Source organism: Fusarium phalaenopsidis, assembly GCF_050370095.1.
Source record: "Fusarium phalaenopsidis strain FUZ10S chromosome Unknown contig_32302, whole genome shotgun sequence".
In the NCBI taxonomy this organism is placed as follows: Eukaryota; Fungi; Ascomycota; class Sordariomycetes; order Hypocreales; family Nectriaceae; genus Fusarium; species Fusarium phalaenopsidis.
In genome coordinates, this window is record NW_028145405.1 from 4357484 (window position 1) to 4376260 (window position 18777).

General features: G+C 53.8%; 6 protein-coding genes across 6 annotated transcripts; 4 read left to right on the top strand and 2 right to left on the bottom strand.

The window, feature by feature from the left end:
* Positions 1-54: 54 nt before the first annotated feature.
* Positions 55-3942, bottom strand: LRP88_08699 (SMP domain-containing protein; the record flags this gene model as incomplete). The annotated part of the gene is made up of 3 exons (XM_083245202.1): positions 55-165; positions 333-671; positions 748-3942. The coding sequence occupies 3 exons, from the start codon at positions 3940-3942 to the stop codon at positions 55-57; spliced, it is 3645 nt and encodes a 1214-aa protein (XP_083099696.1).
* Positions 3943-7204: 3262 nt separating this feature from the next.
* On the top strand, positions 7205-8980 carry LRP88_08700 (ferric reductase NAD binding domain-containing protein; the record flags this gene model as incomplete). Its single annotated transcript, XM_083245203.1, has 3 exons — positions 7205-7317; positions 7368-8851; positions 8904-8980. The coding sequence occupies 3 exons, from the start codon at positions 7205-7207 to the stop codon at positions 8978-8980; spliced, it is 1674 nt and encodes a 557-aa protein (XP_083099697.1).
* Positions 8981-9155: 175 nt separating this feature from the next.
* On the bottom strand, positions 9156-9998 carry LRP88_08701 (uncharacterized protein; the record flags this gene model as incomplete). Its single annotated transcript, XM_083245204.1, has 2 exons — positions 9156-9549; positions 9604-9998. 2 exons carry the CDS (start codon positions 9996-9998, stop codon positions 9156-9158), a joined length of 789 nt encoding a protein of 262 aa, XP_083099698.1.
* A 1705-nt stretch (positions 9999-11703) lies between these two features.
* LRP88_08702 (Mpv17/PMP22 family protein) lies at positions 11704-12361 on the top strand (the record flags this gene model as incomplete). Its single annotated transcript, XM_083245205.1, has 3 exons — positions 11704-11723; positions 11801-11961; positions 12018-12361. 3 exons carry the CDS (start codon positions 11704-11706, stop codon positions 12359-12361), a joined length of 525 nt encoding a protein of 174 aa, XP_083099699.1.
* Positions 12362-13128: 767 nt separating this feature from the next.
* LRP88_08703 (mitochondrial 37S ribosomal protein mS38) lies at positions 13129-14193 on the top strand (the record flags this gene model as incomplete). Its single annotated transcript, XM_083245206.1, has 2 exons — positions 13129-13459; positions 13520-14193. The coding sequence occupies 2 exons, from the start codon at positions 13129-13131 to the stop codon at positions 14191-14193; spliced, it is 1005 nt and encodes a 334-aa protein (XP_083099700.1).
* Positions 14194-14908: 715 nt separating this feature from the next.
* On the top strand, positions 14909-18272 carry LRP88_08704 (ribosome biosynthesis protein KRE33; the record flags this gene model as incomplete). The annotated part of the gene is made up of 4 exons (XM_083245207.1): positions 14909-14925; positions 14982-15176; positions 15231-18017; positions 18068-18272. 4 exons carry the CDS (start codon positions 14909-14911, stop codon positions 18270-18272), a joined length of 3204 nt encoding a protein of 1067 aa, XP_083099701.1.
* Positions 18273-18777: the final 505 nt, after the last annotated feature.

Consider the following 18777-nt stretch of genomic DNA (forward strand, 5'->3'; position numbering starts at 1 on the left):
CCGGCATATCCACCCTTCCCTTCGGCATGTCGCTTGGCTGGTGCGTGGCTTGCTCTAGACCTCGGTCTCGATCCCAGGCTGCTTGGACGAATGCTCCAAGACGCTAGACGCCTTATCCCCAACGCGGTCGAACTTGTGCTTGATCCACTTTGCTGTACGCGGGATCTAGGCCCATCTGTCAGTCCCACGTTGTTTCTTGCATCATGCTTTTGATGCACACGCCCCCCTCCTCGCTTGCCTGCTTTTGCTTTGCTTTGCTTTGCTTTGAACGGCCAAAATAGAAGCACGGCAGACAAGGAAATTGGACAGGCACAAGGAGATCCGGAGCTTACCTTCCACTGCATGAGTCCCCGGTGCTGCCGATGCAGACGCTTGTCCCGACGTCGATAGTCGCGGAGCTGATCAACGGGACCCTGTTTGTTTCCAGCACTGCCGTCGGGGATGTCGGAGTCCTCTCCGTCCGAGTCGGAGGAGGATGAGGAGCTCGAGTCCGAATTGCTCCCGATCGATGGTGGGCGGCGCGCGGCCCCAGACGACTCACCTTCAGAGTCGACTATGCCGGCCTCCCTCTCCATACGTCCGGCCTCGAGGTTGTCGCGTGCGGTTTCAATAACCTCGACTACATTGCGGAGGTGCTCGTCACGGCGTGTCCAGCGGGAGTGGGCGCTTCCCTGTGACGGGGTTAGCATCTGTGAGCTGTCACCTGCCTCTCAAGAGTTGTAGTGGTGTCGACAAGGGACTATTTACCAAACCAGACCAAAATGTCACCTTTAACTTGATGGTGCCAAGCTTCTCGCCGCACTCTTTGAGACAACAAGCCGTAGCACGACGGAAGTCACCCTTCCATATCGGCAGCTCCAGCTCTGTCTCTTCCTCATCCGCAATATCCTTGAGCCAGAGGACAGAAAATGCAGCCGTGCCGTCCCCAAAGAAGCCCTTATCACGAAAGGCAATTGATAGACAACTGCTATACCTTGATTGAACAGCCAGAGCGAGTGGCCTATCTCGCTTCGACTTCCATGTCACCATCCCTTGGTTCTCCCCATCCTCAGTGTACATCTTTGCTGCGCTGATGCTGGTCCGAAACTTGAGCTTTGACGAGCGAAGATCCTTGGGGCAGTTGTCAACCGTTACTGTTGGCTGGACCTCGATGGTGCCATACTGCCAACCCAGGAGGTTTCGCGGCGCCTGCAGTTGGACGCTGCGCCAGACCATGGAGAGACGGATACGTCCGTGGCCAATACCGCCTGACAAGGGCCAGAAGCCCATGACCTGTGAGCGCTCACGGAAGAGCTCAGAAAGTGGTAGGTGGACGATTCCCAGCAAGGGGTCATCCTCCTTAAGCCGGGCATCGCGCACAGTGACAAACACCTCAGCCTCGCGCCAGTCACGCACGAAACGTTCACATCCTGCATTATAGAATGGCTTTGCGTTCTGGGGCTTCGTCCTCGTCTTGAATGTCTTGCGATGGTTGAGTATGATGGTGCAGTAAGCGCTCGGCAGACCATCACCAGAATCCTCCTCATCTGTTGCCTCAGCATCGTTCGAGGCTTGCCGTTTGTTTAGACGATCCAGTTCGAGGCCTGTGATGTTGTGGATCTGAATACTGAAAAGACCGCTAGGGTAGCCATCAGGGGGTGCTGCCGAGATGATCATGGCGTCCTGCTCAGCTTTTAACTCTTGGGCCTTTTGCTGTTCGAGTTCGTTGATGTCTCGTTCCTTCTTGCCCTCCTTGAGCATGGTCTCTCGGAGTTTACGTTCGCAAGACTTGTCCACCTTCTCTTTGAGCTGTTCCATGGTGCGGATTTCGGGGTCGTGAGTTTGTCGCTCAAATTGATCTTGTTGGATTCTGGTCTTGGAGTAGTAACCGACACTCCATTCGAGCTTGCCAGGCATGTTGTCGCCCGACTTGAGAGCCCTGAAGCCGTCCTGTCGAGTCGACATCCGCCCGTTGGTGCTGTCACTCTTCATCAACTCCTTTATCCTGACCTCGATTCGTCCAAGATCGTCGTCTGCAGTGAGTCTATCGGAATCCCAGAGTTGAATACGCAATCTCTCATCGATATTCAGCTCCTGTGGCGTCACCAAAACGAAGCAGGTCTCGTCCCAGTATGGTTCCATCTCGTTCTCAAGCACACGCGTGGACCAGACCGGCTTGCCAAACTTGGCCCAGCCAACAGAGACATAGGGGTCTGAACTGCCGTCCTTGACAAGCGGGATACCAGAGTCGCCCATTTTGAAATCGTATCCGCGCTTGATGTTCACAACAATTACACCAACAGCGTTGGTATCCTTCTTGAAGTCGTCACCAGCCAACATGTCCTTGAGGTCAAGGGTAAGACTCTTGGGGGCGACATATTCAGCTATGGCAGCGTCAACGGCGGTTTGAACAAAGTTGCTGATGAAAGGCACATCCATGATGTTGATGGCGTGTTTGCTCAGGGGCACGCAGCTCAAGTTGACCCTGGGCTGTCCAAGAAAGGTAATTGTGCAGAGGGCGAAGAATGGCGGATCAGGGGTCAGCTGGAGGCGCATTCGCATCGTGCCAATGATGCCCTGAAGATCCACCCAGACCGGAATCTTGATGTTTCCAGGTAGGTAAAAGGCAAGGTAAAGATGCATATCCTTGGTGCGTTCTCTGAGAGACTTGGAACTGGATCGAGTTCGGTAGGCAAATGCCACTTCGAGGTTGATAAAGTCACCCTCCTCAGCTTCCATACCATCCTGGACAGTGTTGCTGCTATCGGTTTCACCGTCCTTCCTCTCGGTATCGTTGTCACTCTGCTCTGCAGTCATGAGTTTCCCATCCTCATCAACTGCCCTTGCTGCAGCACCAGTGGGAAGCCACCGGATGCCAAGGATTCGCAACGCCTCGCTGCCCTGACCAATGTCCTCCACGCTGACCATCCGGATGAGCTTGGGCAGTGAAGCCTGCATAACGTCTTCCAGGGTGTCTGCGAGACTGGCAAAGAGGTCGGGGTTGATGAGAGGCCATACAGAGCCAAGAAGGGAATTCAACCAAACGGTAGTCTCAGTGTCGTGGTTCTTGGATGCCTTGATAACGCCTCGCCGATGAGCGTCCCAGACTTCGTCCTGGAAAATGTTGTTGATCTTATTCGCCATCCATTCTCGGACGGACACAATGAGGAACCAGACAGATGCCGCACATGCTGCGGCCAACACGATCCAAAGCATACCGCCTCCTACAGCCGACGCCCAACCTCCAACCGGAAGTAAGTCCTCTCTCAAGGTTCGTTCAAAGGAAAATGTTCCGGCGATGACTGTTGCGATAGCTGCAAGTCCAAATGTGACACCACGTTTGCTGATCTGCGCCATCTCGAGTCGAAGAGCATCAAAGTCCGGTGGTGGAAATAGCTCTCCCATGGCATCATGGCTCTGCTGGATGTCCTGATGTTCCGCCTGAAGCTGGGTTTGGGACTTGTTCTTCCCATCAAGGCCGGTTGCTGTCCGTTGGGTCGTGCCAAAGGATGGATCATTGACCCCTACCTCCTTGAGTGCTTCATCGGTGAAATCGTGTATGGTGACAGGGAGGTGAGTGACTGGGTCGGTGACTTCTCGTTCTGCCCTCTCCTTTCTATTCTTCTTCATCTCCTTTCTCCTCTTTTTGGGATCAGACGACTGTCCTTCAATCTGAGAGGTATCCTTGATACCCTCAAATTCCTCGTCATCCTGACCCTTGTCGGTGTCATCTTGCTTGGCGTCTTCCAACTCTGGGCGTGGCCCAGGGTCTTCTCTCGACTTTTGTTGCGATAGATAGTCATTAGTCCCGCTTCCCTCTGGAACGCCATTGCTCTTGTTCAGTGCCTCTTCTTGTCGAGCTGCCCTCTCTTCTCGGTACTTGGATATTGTGGGTATAGGGTTCCTGGCGCTATATGGAGCTGTGTAGCGGCGGTGCTCCTCGGCATCATCCTTGCCAGACATTGCGGGGGTGCTCTGCTCTCGTAGTGGTCAAGCTCCGTAGCGACAGGATGATGCAATTGGCAAAGAGATGAGATTCGACACTGAAATGTCTTGGGAGAAGTGAAAGAAAGAAGTCGAGAAAGCCTCAAGCTCTTGCTTACGAAAAGGCAGTCGAGCTCCAGCCTCAATCCCCATCATCCATGTGGCATGGCAGGCAGGATTGAGGCGGATGAGGTGGCCCTACGTCATCAGTTGGTGGCATGGCACGTGCCGTGTTTCCATCTTGGCGGTGCCATAGTGCCCAGATAAACAAGCCTTCCTCGCATAAAGCAAAGATTTTGAAGCTTGGCGAGCGAATTCTTGATGTCAACACTTGGCGATAGTTTGGGACTGTTTTTTTTTCTGGCGATTGAGTTATGAGGCTAACCAATACATGGACGGAACGGGCGTTGGTTGAGTTAGTGGACTAGCTGATCACAAGTCTAAGCCAGCATCAGCATCCATGCTGTGTGATCCAGCTAGCTCCAGGTACAGTTCAACGGCCAACTCGATGCATTATTACTCAGATAGAGTGGGATTTTAATTGGTTCCAGGAACAGCAAAAACCAGAATGCAACAGACAGACTGACACCACCAACACGTCAGTGCAGGAGGAGAAATCAAGCTTGCTCGGCTTGACAAGAGGCGGGGCATCGAGATCGTCTGTGGGAACCCGCTCGGGGAATTGATTAATTCGACAATGATCATCATGGATCTGGTTGGTCGAGTTACCAGTTTCATCATGAGGATTAAGCAAGTTTCTCTTCTCGATCTGAAGCAAAGATCGATAGACTCAGTTGCTCTTTGCGGAGTGGTAACACAAACTAATAGTGCTTGGACTGCCCTTAGTACGTAGCATATTTTTAGGTAGAGCTACCATATCGAGGAGACTAACTCGACTTGGAAGGAGTTTGATGGCCAGAGTTGCAGGCTAAAACTACCTAATCGTTGATATCCTCTGGAGGCATCCCCTTCCGGCTCCTGACCGTCACCTCTCCATCCAACCGGCCCCACTCCTCCGAAGCGGAGTCGGTCCCCGACCAGAGCGGCGGCCGTTTCGGGGCTGAGGGAGTCGAGGGTTTCGTGTGATGGCAAGGGTCCAGTTACAGCCTAATCGGGCCCGTCTATGCGGCTACACTCGAAAAGAGACCAAGGCTATGTTTTCTAAATCCTTCGTCTGACACCTCAGCGCGTATACCACGAGTCATACGGTCGCATCTCCTTTATCACAGCGAGGGTGTCTAGTCACACGCAGTGTGAAAGAAAATAAAGCTGAAAAATCATCACATGATCACATCTAGCTGTTCTTAGTGATAGCTTGGGTTGGATTGGATTGGAGGCCAAACCAGGGGTCAACAGTTGAGACGCTCGGTTCAATGCGACGACGAGGAGAGCGGTCTGGCAGCCCATGTGGATCAACCAACGGGGACAGCCTGCGACGGTGACAAGAGACCATGGCCCAGCAGATTATGAGTCTAATGTGAGGGAGACGAGAGATGTGCGGCATGGATGGACGCTATTGATCGGATGACAGTCATTCGATTCCTCTTGGAATCGCTACACGATGGGTTTCTTGGAATTGATGCACACTCATCTTGGCTGTGATGAGGTGCCGCCATGCTGACAGTCACTCTTTAGTGGCTGGGCTCCAACTAACGTTAGATTGCTTTGCTTCTTAGAGATAACGTAGGGCAGAACAACCAACAACACAAATCGAGTTTCCAGCTCGTCGGGCCAACATGATGACGGCAATCCGGTTCAACTTGCAGATCATGCCCGTCCCTCTCCCAAGGAACCGGTACCGGTAACCTCTTTTCATCCATGACTTCGCCGCGTTGAGTAGAAAAAAATTCGGTACGGGTCACAGGGGACTCGGTTAGCCAGCTTCAGCAGGCCAAGCGTGTGACTAGCGCCGTCACAGCGCATCTTGCCAAGCCCTATGCAGACGGGAGCAGGGGTCGACCAGACCCAGTCGGGGGAGGCTGGCACGGCTGGGCAGGGAGACGGAGGCTCGCCGTTGGCTACGTCTCGGGTCTCTAAGCGCCCGGGGACGAGCCCATGCCCAGGGCAATCACAAGTCCAGGGGGACCCGACGCTCGACTCCAGGGCTCTTCAGTGGCTGGATGCTCCTCAGATCGAGTGTTCCAAATATACTCGGCCAGTCAGAGGGCGGAGAGGACGGATGCCCAGGCCTCTAATAGGCGCCCGCGATGCGATATGCAACCAATTCTTTTGCCATCCATGGATGAGGGTGGCCCGCCTCGTGGAATCCCATGATGGGTTGGTACCATGGTTATGGACCGATCCTCTCTGTCTGTCAATGATGAGGACAAAAACAGTTTGGTCCCCAGTTTCTTCCCTTTTGATCTTTCTATCCGAATAATCCCTCCCCTCCTTCTCCCCCAGAGAGGTCTGTCCCTTTGACGCTCTACTGCGACAGTTCAAAACTCCACCTTGGTCTCCCCCCCGCGAAACACCACCCATCGTCAAAGCGCCCTCTCACACCCGGCGTCTCAAACCTAACTCGACGAAACCCGCTACGATTTGGATCTTTGTACTGGACCCCTTCTCTGACGTTTCAACTCGCCCTCGACAACTGTCCACCAGGGCACTTCTCGGCATTCCCCTTTCCCGTACAGCCTAATACCGTCTCGCAAGGGGAAAACGACGCCGGTGATCGGGAAGTCTGCGCTATCGAGAGAGCCAGAGTCGCACCAGGATCCGGATCGCGCCCGCCTCTTCCTCTTCCGACTCGACTCCTTGCTCTGTCGATCTTGGCCCCGAATATCCTCGTCCTTGGCTAGGGCCGCCTTCTCTGGCCTCGTTTATCAACTTGGTTCTCCCCCCGGATTCTCGTTGCTCTCATCTCTTCCTCCGCTGTCTCGCTGTCGTCGACTCCTCGCCCCCTCCGAGTCTATTGGATCATTCCCTTCGTCGGCCGCTCAGCCATTACCTTCGCTTCCATACGCTGCTGGATCAGTCTAAACTTTCTTTTTTATTAATTCCTTTCGATCGTTGGTTTGGTTTCGTTCTCCTCAGCTGGTAAAGCAGGGTTGACGTGGAAGTAATTGGGATTGTGTCAACCAACTCGGCATCACAAGGCGGTTTATCTGATCAGTCGCTTGGAAGTTTTCTGAAGCAGTACTTTGCTTCACCTCTTTGGCACTCCCTGAGTCTTGTCGCCGGTCGACTTGGACTCTCTTAACCTCTTATCCTCACACAATCCGATACACCAACCGCCAAGATGGGCGCACAACTCGGCTATGGCGAATTAATACGGAAGCAGTTCACGCCCACCAAGCTGTTCTTTCACTTCCTCTTCTGGAGCTTTCACTGGGGCATCTTTGCCTATGGATGGTGAGTCTAGGTTTCTGGAAAACCGCCTTCATCGCTAACCATCACTTCAGGTGGAAGCAGGCTGCTGATGCCCGACTTGCGGGTCTGAACACACTCAAGTTCTCAGTTTGGATCTCCCGTGGTGCCGGTCTCGTTCTGAGCGTCGACTGCATGTTGATCCTTCTCCCTGTCTGCAGAACTATTATGCGATGGGTTCGACCCAAGATTCGATTCGTCCCTCTCGACGAGAACCTGTGGATGCATCGCCAGCTCGCATACTCCATCCTGCTCTTCACCACCCTCCACACCGGCGCTCACTATGTCAACTTCTACAACGTCGAATTGACCCAGATCCGACCCGTTACCGCCCTTCAGATTCACTATGCCCAGGCTGGTGGCATCACTGGTCATGTCATGCTTCTCTGCATGCTTCTCATGTACACGACCGCCCACGCCCGTATTCGTCAACAATCCTTTGAGACTTTCTGGTACACTCACCATCTTTTTATCCCGTTTTTCCTTGGTCTCTACACTCATACTGTGGGATGCTTCGTGCGAGACACTCCCGCGGCCTTCTCTCCTTTTGCTGGTGATGAGTACTGGGCCCACTGCATCGGTTACCTGGGATGGCGATGGGAGCTCTGGACCGGCGGTTTCTACCTGATCGAGCGTCTCTGGCGCGAGGTCCGAGCCCGCCGTGAGACCAAGATCACTCGAGTCGTCCGACACCCCTACGATGTGGTTGAGATTCAGTTCCACAAGCCTTCGTTCAAGTACAAGGCCGGCCAGTGGCTCTTCATCCAGGTTCCTTCTCTCTCCAAGTATCAGTGGCACCCGTTCACCATCACTTCGTGCCCCTTCGACCCCTATGTGTCGATTCACGTCCGTCAGGTTGGAGACTTTACTCGCGAATTGGGTGATGCTCTTGGTGCTGGTGCTGCTCAGGCCAAGCTCTACGATGATGTCGACCCAATGGGCATGTACGAGGTCGCTCTTCAGAACGGCGACCAGATGCCCGCTCTCCGTGTCGATGGACCCTACGGTGCTCCCGCTGAGGACGTCTTTGAGAACGAAATCGCCGTCCTCATCGGTACTGGTATTGGTGTCACCCCCTGGGCGGCTATCCTCAAGAACATCTGGCACCTGCGCAACTCTCCCAACCCTCCCCGCCGTCTCCGCCGAGTCGAGTTCATCTGGGTTTGCAAGGATACTGGCTCTTTCGAGTGGTTCCAGACTCTTCTGTCTTCGCTCGAGGAGCAGTCAACTGAGGCCGCTCGCGTTCCCGGCAGCACAGGCGTCGAGTTCCTCAAGATCCACACCTACCTCACCCAGAAGCTCGATATCGATACAGCCCAGAACATTGTGCTCAACAGTGTCGGCGCCCAGACGGATCCCCTGACGGAGCTGCAGTCACGCACCAACTTTGGCCGACCCGACTTTAAGCGCTTGTTTGCCACCATGCGTAACGGCATCCTGGACCGGACGTATATCAACGGCCTTGAGGGTCACATGCGGACGACTGTTGGTGTTTACTTCTGCGGTCCTTCTTCAGCAGGTTAGTTCCCTCCCCCCTAGCCATGTCTCTGCCTCATACTAACTGTATCCAGCTCGTGATATCAAGTCTGCTTGCAAGTCTGCTACGGTCAACGACGTTGAGTTCCGTTTCTGGAAGGAGCACTTTTAAGGTTAGGATTGAATTGAGCTGTATTTCTATTTATGTAATCCCGAGATACCATCACTATAGCATTCTGCCCGCGCAAATGGGTATGTAGATAATGAAACCAGTCACGTCGTCACAACGCTCCCCCCCAAAGCCATGTTCTCCACCTCCTTAGTACCTTATCCTAGCAGCCGTCCAACTATGAACCCCATGGAGACACAGGCTCCTCTCGAGATGGTGGCGTAGTCGTCTTGCTCTTTCGGCTGTTCTTCCTCCTCACCTCAACAGCTTCTGGTACAACATTGGCGGCTGCAGCCTCAGCCTCAGCCGCCTCCTCGGCAGCACGGTCCAGAGCCTGCTCATCCTCTTCGTCGTGATACCGATGCTCTTCGTCGACAAACAAGGTGGCATATTCCCCATGTCGCTGCTGTCGTATACGCTCCAGCCAGGGCAGCTCGGGGAAATCTGGTCGGAGCCGGTGGTTGCAGTTGGGGCAGTCGGGCGGGAGTGTTCTCCAGGCGAGCCATTGGACGAGGCTGTGGATGGCGAGGCCTGTATAGAAGGCTTCCAGGGCAAGAAGGAGGTGAATGAGACTAGGCGTCTAGTTAGTATGCTTAAACTGGGAGATGGGTTGAGGAACAGCCTACAAGTTGACCAGCAGAGGAATAGTTGCATAGGCAGCCAGCATACTCAGCGAAGCCGAATCACCCTTTGAGATCCATGTAAAGACCAAAACGGCCATAAAGGCAGCAGAGAGTATCACGTCGCAAACAAAGACCAGCACAGGGTGCGACAGCCTCAGGGCAAGTCCAGTATCATCATCGCGTCGACGAAGCAGAAACACACCGCCACTAGCAGAAAACGCAAGAGGAACGAGGCCGACCGCAGGAACGGGGTTGTGCGAGAGGATGCCGTGGGCCAGGCAGAGGGGAAACGCGGGGAGAAATGAGGCGATGGTGATGAGGCGGAACGTCCTGTGCGAGCGTGGCGGCTGGTGGTGAGCCACCGTCGAGTCGGCCTCTGAGGGGGCGGTGCTGGGCATTTTTTGGTTCGGTATGTGCGCTCAGAGTTGAGATCGAGGAGCTGGCTTGCACGGGGTTTAACAGAGGGTCATGTTGCGCGAACGCGGTGGCTGGTGTGAGGCATTCGTGATCAGACCCTGGTTAGTAGGGCGGCTACATATCATCATGGGTGGTCTGACCAATGGTGAAGCCTTCGGTTGTTTGGGGTTTTGACTGATTCGGTAGAGGAGCAAATGAGATGATTTCTTGGATGGATATCCATCATTTCAACTCTTTTTCTTGTCAACCTCATCTACCTTGACCTTCTGCATCTATTCATCCTCATGAGCACGGTGATGCTTCAGGGTCCTCGGTGAGAGATTGGCCCGACCACACGTGGGGTAACGCAGGGTCCTTGTTCGCCGGGGTCAACGAGATAAGCTTCATCAGACGTTGTGCCCCCATTGACGAGAATGATGTTTCGGGAGAGAAGATCTTGGACGTAGTAAGTGAAAAGTGAAGATGCATATATCCGTCTCGCTGCCGCGTCTAGCTCCCATTTGGGAAGTTGTCTCAGTTGCTAGTCGCACTGGGAGTTTGGCCAACACTGGTTAGCTGCCCTGAGGCAATTTGCAATGCTTCATCTCAGTTTAGCCGGTATCGCCTTTAGTGATGGCAGAGGGAGAAACGCCAGCTCCTCACGCGTGCCGAGGTGCTCTAGATATTGATGCATCCCGGAGTCTAGGAGCACGCCGAAGCCCCGGCGTCAAGCGATGGGAGCGCCTGATAACCAACTCTAGATCCATTTCTATGCAGTTGCAATGTGCGGAGAAGACGCCCATCACAGCGAAGCAACCGTCCTCATTGGTCTCACCTCCTTGGACAGACTTGTAACTCCACAGTAGATTCAATTTCACAGGCTCACGAGAACGGATCGACTTTTCTTTTCTTCTTCGCAAGCCCGCTAGTCCAGGTCGAAATCCTAGCTGCCTGGACAAGAGAAAGCCCGCTACCCAAGCCAGGAAACTCCGCATCCCATCCCATCCCATTCATTCCATTGATGAGGCATGGCCATGCAGCAATCGTGCACCTCATCTCTCAGTAAACTCATAAAAGCACTAGACACCATCTTCGTAATCGGACATCGGTGTGCATTAAACCGAGATGGCGAGTTTAACCGGGCGGATCTCTTGGTGGTGAGGATAGTGCTCAGCAGGAAACACAAAAACTCTGGAGCCCCTAGAGAGGAAACCAAGGCCACCTCAGGTCGACTCCTATCAAACGCCGACGTCGCTACGTCATGATACTTGTGCTGTAGCTGTTTGCCGCTCCAGTACCTGAATCGTACTTTTTTTTTCTTCCCCCTTCGCAAAACAACGGTACCGCGTAATCAACCTCGACGAAAAAAAGAAACGCCATCTTCCTTTCTCCAATTTCTTCTCTTGATACCTACCGTTGTTTCCTTTCCTCCGTGAGTTGGGGTATTTCCCGCCTGACTACCTTACCTGCAGCAGCCTCACGTCCTCTCACCAATCGTCGCATAGACGCGTCTCTCACCCAACGTTGTGGCGTACATCAACCAAAAGGCTCGTGGGGAATCCTAGAGGCGCGCCCTGCTGGTCTCTTTTTCTCCCAAAAAGCCAAAGCGAAAAGGATTTTTGAGTGAATTTTAAACTTTGGCCAAGATCCAAAGCATATCCATTCTTCGTTCCTCGATTCGTCCAGAGAGTCAAATCCACCGTTGCAATGGCTTCTTTCATTCGTTGGTACGTCTTCTAGAATGCTTCACTCAGGCTCGTCCCATCATCTGCCGCAACGTCTGTGCTGACCCTGGATCGCTCAGGTACAACGCCCGGCTGGCTGCTCGCCCTCTGCTCACCCAGAGCGTCACCACCGCGGTGCTCTTTGCTACTGGTGATATCACGGCTCAGCAGCTCGTCGAGAAGAAGGGTGTCGAGAAGCATGACTTGGTTCGAACAGGTCGCATGGCCCTTTACGGTGGCTGTGAGTATCTCCAACGGTAGTTCACTGGTTTCGAATCATTAATTAACTCTTGATAGTCGTCTTTGGCCCCGTAGCGACAACCTGGTTTGGTTTCCTCGCTCGCAACGTCAACGCGCGCAACAAGAAGGTTGAAACTCTCGCCCGTGTGGCTTGCGATCAACTCCTCTTTGCACCCGTCATGATCGGCGTCTTCCTTGGCAGCATGGCCACCATGGAGGGCAACAGCCCCAAGCAACGAGTCGAGACCACCTGGTGGCCGGCGCTCAAGGCTAACTGGATGCTCTGGCCCTTTGTCCAGGTCATCAACTTCTCCTTCATCCCCCTCCAGCACCGAGTCTTCTTTGCCAACATCGTGTCGATCGGTTGGAACTCCTACCTGAGCTGGATCAACAACCGGTAATCAGCCATATGGGACTATTCGAAAGCATCTTTGCCGTTTACTTCGAAACATAGACATAGAAGTGTTCATGTTCGCGTCAGGTTCTCACACAAGATCGCATCTGTTTCGGTTGATTTCGGGATAAAAGGCCACCAGGAAAGGATAGGAAGGGAAGGGAAAGAAAGGGAGAGCGAGCATCACATCTCGAAGACTCAGACCATGTTTCTGATAGACCAAATCCATCATTGTACAGTAAGCAATTCAAAGTCCACTAGTTGGATCTACCTTGTCTCGTCCGACTTATCTTACGAGTGCGGGATGAGCCGCTAAGCCTCATGGCGCAACGACGATATCTCTCCTCATGATGTGCTCAGCCATTGCGGCAACAATAACATTAATGCGCTCATGAAATCATGCCAAAGTGACCGAAATAGGATCACAGAGGCCAACTAAACGGCTATTAGCCCCTATCCCGCCTTTTTGAGTCACTTATTGCCTTGCTTCAGTTCAGCTGCGGAGAAACCCCGTGATCAATCAAGGTGCAGCGGTTGGGAGACCTCAGTTGCCAGTCCCGTTATCGCTTGCTGCCTTAGGCCACAAACAGTTTAGCGCCACTCCCCGTCCACTCACGTCCACTCACCCATCACAGCGAGCGCAGCCTTTTCCGAGCGGCCAAATCCGGGTTTTGAAGATACAACCGACATCATCAGGAAGTCGTCACGACCTCCAAAAGACCCTCTCTCCTCCATCGACAACCTCTGCGGACTGCCTGCGCCGCGGTAACAGCCATGTTGCCCTCCTCGGTGCGGCGTGTCGCCTCCTCCGCCATCTCCTCCGCCCCTCAGACCGGCGTCATCTCTGCCCTCGCCTCCTCGGCTCCCAAGGCCATCCCCGTCTTTCTTCGCAACCAGCAGCGACGATGCTCCTCCTCCAAGCCCTCGAGATCCGATAACGGCTCCAGCGAAATCTCAGCCGGCCAGTCGGTCCCTGCCTCCACCGCGAGCCCCAAGTCTGGCACTGAGAAGCGGAAACGCAAGAGTAGCAAGGATGCCTCCGAGCGAGCGGCTTCTGTCAAGAAGTTGCCCAGCGTCCCCAACACGCACCACATGTCGCAAGAAGGTAGGTCGTCGGGTGTCTCAATGGCGGATTTTCGTGTGGCATTTGCTGACTATGGTCCAGCTCTCGGTCTATCAAGTTTCTTCTCGCTACATAGGCCCATCTCGGTCACACAAACGATGCCCCGAGCCGTGACCGATGAGCACTTTGCTTCCATTTTCACCTCCCGAACCAGGAACAACAAGATGTCCGACACCATGTCGACTCTTTCCGACACTATCGACCAGCTGGAAGGCCCCATGGCCCAGATGACCATCGGACAGGAGGGACAAGATTCCATGCACAAGGTTGATATCAAGAACGCCGACGGCAGCGAGTCGAGCATGTACCTCCAGATCGACACCATGTCGGGCGAGTTCCTCCCCTTCCGACCGCCACCGCTGCCCCAACCGCAGTCCGCTGCCGAGACGGACGGTGCCGTCGCCGAGGCTGAGGCCGCCGAGGAGGTTCCCCAGCACCGCGTCTACAAGGCCCTCTTCACCATTGAGGAGTCAACCGACCCCGATGGCCAGATCCGTATCATGGCCCACAGCCCCCGAATCATGCAGGACGCCCAGCCCCGGAGCTTCCTCGAGCGACTCGCCCTCCGCCAGCTCAAGTTTGACGAAGCCCAGGGCCGCCGCGACATGCACGCCATCAGCGTCAAGCGGCAACGAAAACTCAAGATGAAGAAGAAGAAGTACAAGAAGCTCATGAAGCGGACGCGAGTCCTGCGCCGCAAGTTGGACCGAACTTAGAGGACTGTGTTTTTATGCTCCCCCACCCCTTGCTCGACTGCTATTTCCTTTTCTCTCTCACACACACATGAGCATTCGAAGGGGTTATTCATTCGTGGTGTCTGGGCATGGAAGGTGATGAATTGTCTTTGTGGAACTGTGGCAGTGCGCTGTGAGGCTTTTCATCTTACTATAGACTCGCGCAGGTAACAATCATCATTGCAAATGAGCTGAGCCGTTTCCACATGGTGACTGCAGTCTCCCAAACAAGACGATACTGTATAACTAGCTGTAAAATTCACTCTCTTTCTTCTTGTTCAAATTTGATCCTCGTGAAATATCTCTAGAAATCCTTACCCATTGATTTGATCAAGTCAGTGTGTTCGAAAACATGGCTTTTATCATCTAATATGAGTATATATAGGATAAATCTTGAATAGTACAACTCCTAGATTCGATTTCATAGTCAAATACAAAGCCACGGCCAAAGCCAATCATCGGCGTTGCGGATGTGGTTGAATTTCAATAGTCCACCGAGGTGAGTCGCAGGTGAGCACTCGGTCAAGTGGCCCTGTCGGTGAGACCCCCACTTTGAGATTCTCACCACGTTCACCGCCCGGCAGAAAGTCCCCGACCGCCAAAATTTTGGATTTTTGACCCAGTCCCACCTCGAGACGAGATCGCATATGCGCCAGCGTATTTTCAAAGCGATTGGCCTGTGGAAAATCCAGCAACCATGGCGCGCAAAGTTGTGTAAGTGAAGTAACTGCTGGGCCTGCTAATCATATATGCTGACAGTGAAAATACAGAGACTCGCGCATCCAGGCGCTCATCAAGAATGGAGTGCAGGAGAAGAAGAGAAGCTTCTTCGTGGTGGTGGGAGACAAGTCCAAGGACATTATCGTGAACCTGCACTATATCATGGCCCAGGCATCGCAGGCCACCCCGAATCAGAACAATTCGGTCCTGTGGGCGTACAAGCACAAGCTCCTTGGCTTTACCAGGTATGCTTCCGCGGTCCCTCTACCCAATGCGACGAGCTAACGCGAGGACGACAGTCACCGGAAGAAGCGCGAGACAAAGATCAAGAAGGAGATCAAGCGAGGCATCCGCGAGGCGAACCAGGAGGACCCCTTCGAGCTGTTTGTGTCGCTGCACAACATCCGATACACCTACTACAAGGAGACGGACAAGATTCTGGGTCAGACCTTTGGCATGTGCATTCTGCAGGACTTTGAGGCCATCACTCCCAACACCCTTGCGCGAACGATCGAAACTGTCGAGGGCGGCGGTATGGTCATCTTGCTGCTCAAGGGAATGAACAGCTTGAAGCAGCTCTACAACCTGTCCATGGACGTCCACTCGCGGTACAGGACGGAGGCCCACGACGACGTGGTGGCGCGATTCAACGAGCGCTTCATCCTTTCGCTGGGCGGATGCAACTCGTGTCTGGTCATCGATGATGAGATGAACGTGCTTCCCATCTCAGGCGGCAAGGGCGTGAAAGCTCTTCCTCCTGCTGACTTGGACCAGCCCAAGTCCGAGTCGCAGGCTGAGCTGGAGGCTGTGAAGGAGCAGAATGAGGACCGACAGCCTGTGGGATCTCTCATCTCCCTTGCCAGGACCCTCGACCAGGCTAAAGCCCTCATCACTTTCACCGATGCGATCGCCGAGAAGACGCTTCGAAGCACCGTTGCCCTGACTGCGGCTCGAGGTCGAGGAAAGTCTGCTGCCCTTGGTGTTGCTGTCGCGGCCGCTGTCGCGTACGGATACAGCAACATCTTCATTACCTCTCCCTCGCCCGAGAACTTGAAGACCCTCTTCGAGTTTGTTTTCAAGGGCTTCGACGCCCTGGGATACGCCGATCACGCCGACTACTCCATTATCCAGAGCACCAACCCTGATTTTAACAAGGCCATTGTTCGAGTCAACATCCACCGACAACACCGACAGACGATCCAGTACATCCGACCCCAGGACGCCCACGTGCTTGGACAGGCTGAGCTCGTGGTTATCGATGAGGCTGCCGCTATTCCCCTGCCGCTTGTGCGAAAGCTGATGGGTCCTTACCTGGTTTTTATGGCCTCCACCATCAACGGTTACGAAGGAACTGGTCGATCTCTGTCTCTGAAGCTGATCAAGCAGCTCAGGGAACAGTCGCGCTCTGCCTCCTCGACCGGCGAGGGCACGGAGCTTGCGGACCGCTCAACAGGCAGGGCCTCAAAGGAGGAGTTCCAGGCTGGCCGAAAGTTGCGAGAAATCACACTTTCCGAGCCCATCCGATATGCCCAAGGAGATGCCGTCGAGAAGTGGCTCAACACCCTTCTCTGCCTCGATGCCACCCTGCCCAAGGCAAAGTCTAACATCAACGGCTGCCCCGATCCTACACAATGTCAGCTTCTGAACGTCAACCGAGATACCCTGTTTTCTTTCCACCCTGTGTCAGAGAAGTTCCTGCAGCAAATGGTTGCTCTGTACGTTGCCAGTCATTACAAGAACTCGCCAGATGACCTTCAGCTCATGAGTGACGCACCCGCTCATGAGTTGTTTGTTCTTGTTCCTCCTGTCTCCGAAGATAGCACAAGATTGCCAGAGCCTCTCTGTGTGATCCAGGTGTCACTAGAAGGAAAGATTAGCAGACAGAGTGTTCTTAACAGTCTCAGCCGAGGACAACGGCCAAATGGTGACCTTATCCCCTGGCTAGTCAGCCAGCAGTTCCAAGACGAGGACTTTGCTTCTCTATCTGGTGCTCGAGTTGTTCGTATTGCCACGAACCCCGAGTATGTATCTATGGGATATGGCACCAAGGCGCTGGAGCTCCTTACCGATTATTACGAAGGCCGTTTCGCCAACCTGTCTGAGGACGAGGACCAGGCCATGGAAGATGCCATGACTCGAGTTACCGATGCGGATCTGGCCAATGCATCTCTGCTTGACGACGATATCAAAGTAAGGGATATTAACAAGATGCCTCCTCTGTTCTCCAAGCTTTCGGAGAAGAAGCCCGAGAGACTTGACTACATCGGTGTCAGCTACGGCTTGACACCTCCTCTGCACAAGTTCTGGAAGCGGGCATCTTTCTCTCCCGTGTACCTCCGTCAGACCGCCAACGATCTTACCGGCGAGCACACTTGCGTTATGCTGCGACCGCTTGAGAACAGTGATGATCGCAGCTGGCTCGGTGCCTTTTCCCGAGATTTCCACAAGCGATTCCTGTCTCTGCTCTCGTACCAGTTCGGCTCGTTCCCTGCGATCAGTGCTCTCAGTATTGACGAGTCTGCCAATGCTGGTGCCAAGCTGGACTCAACCGAGATCCAGCCTTTGACCAAGGTGGAGCTCGACAGGCTCTTGAGTCCTTTCGATCTGAAGCGACTCGAGTCGTACGCCAACAACATGCTCGACTACCACGTTGTGCTTGATCTGATCCCGACCATCGCCAACCTCTACTTCACCGGCCGCCTCAAGTCTGACATCAAGTTGACGGGTGTTCAGCAGTGCATTCTGCTCGCTATCGGTCTGCAGCACAAGGACGTTGATGTCGTGTCTCAAGAGCTCTCTCTGCCCTCGTCTCAGCTCCTTGCCATGTTCATCAAGATCCTGCGCAAGGTGACGGGACACTTCGCAACCCTTGTCTCTGAAGCCGTCGACGCCGAGCTTCCCAAGGCCGAGCGCCTTGGTGTGACTCGTGAGAACGCCAGCGGAGCTCACGACGACGAGATTGTGGATGACCGATTCGTGCCCTTGGCTACTACTCTCGATGACGAGCTGGAGGAGGGTGGTGATGAGGCGTTGAGGGAGCTCAAGAAGAAGCAAAGAGAGCTCATTGACTCTTTGCCCCTTGACCAGTGAGTTCTTCCTACTAAACAGTGAAACGTATATAGCTAACGAGTTCAAGGTACGAGATCGACGGCGACGCTCCAGCGTGGGAAGAGGCGGAAAAGCAGGTTCTGAGCGCGACCAAGCAGGGCAAGTCGAACCCCGTGGTCAGCGTCAAGGCGGCCAAGCAGAAGCGCAAGGTCGGGCAGACGGCGAGCGAGGTGTACGAGGAGGCATTTGGCGATAAGAGGAAAAAGGCCAAGAAGGCGAAAAAGTCTGCGTGATTGGGTTGAGTTCACTCTAGGTTTATCCATGGAAAGGCGTTTTTTGCTCAAGTATAGAGGAGATGTGTGTTTAATCGAGACAGTGTTTGTTGCTGAATACCTACCTGCATTACAGTTCGACAACCAACGCGATGCTGCCCATTTCCACTGCAGCCAGGCACATTTCAAACGTGAGATTGAACTCCAGTGCACCTCATTATTAGGAACTCCTTGAATAGCTATGTTTTGCTAGCATCTAGCATCTGGAACCCGAGTTTGGCAAAATCGCCTCCTCTAACTTCCAGTTGCGTACTCCTCACCACCCAGGCAGTGAATCATAGTCACTCCAATGAGGGGATGAATCACAGTCGTTCAGATTCGTCTATATATACCATCCCGATTCTCAATTTCTCCTCTTCTTTCTTTCCTCCTTTCCTCTTCACCTCTCATCCCCTTCACCACCTCCACTCCTTCACATCCCCCTTCAACTCCAGCATCACCCCTCTCTTCTCACTTCAACTTTCAA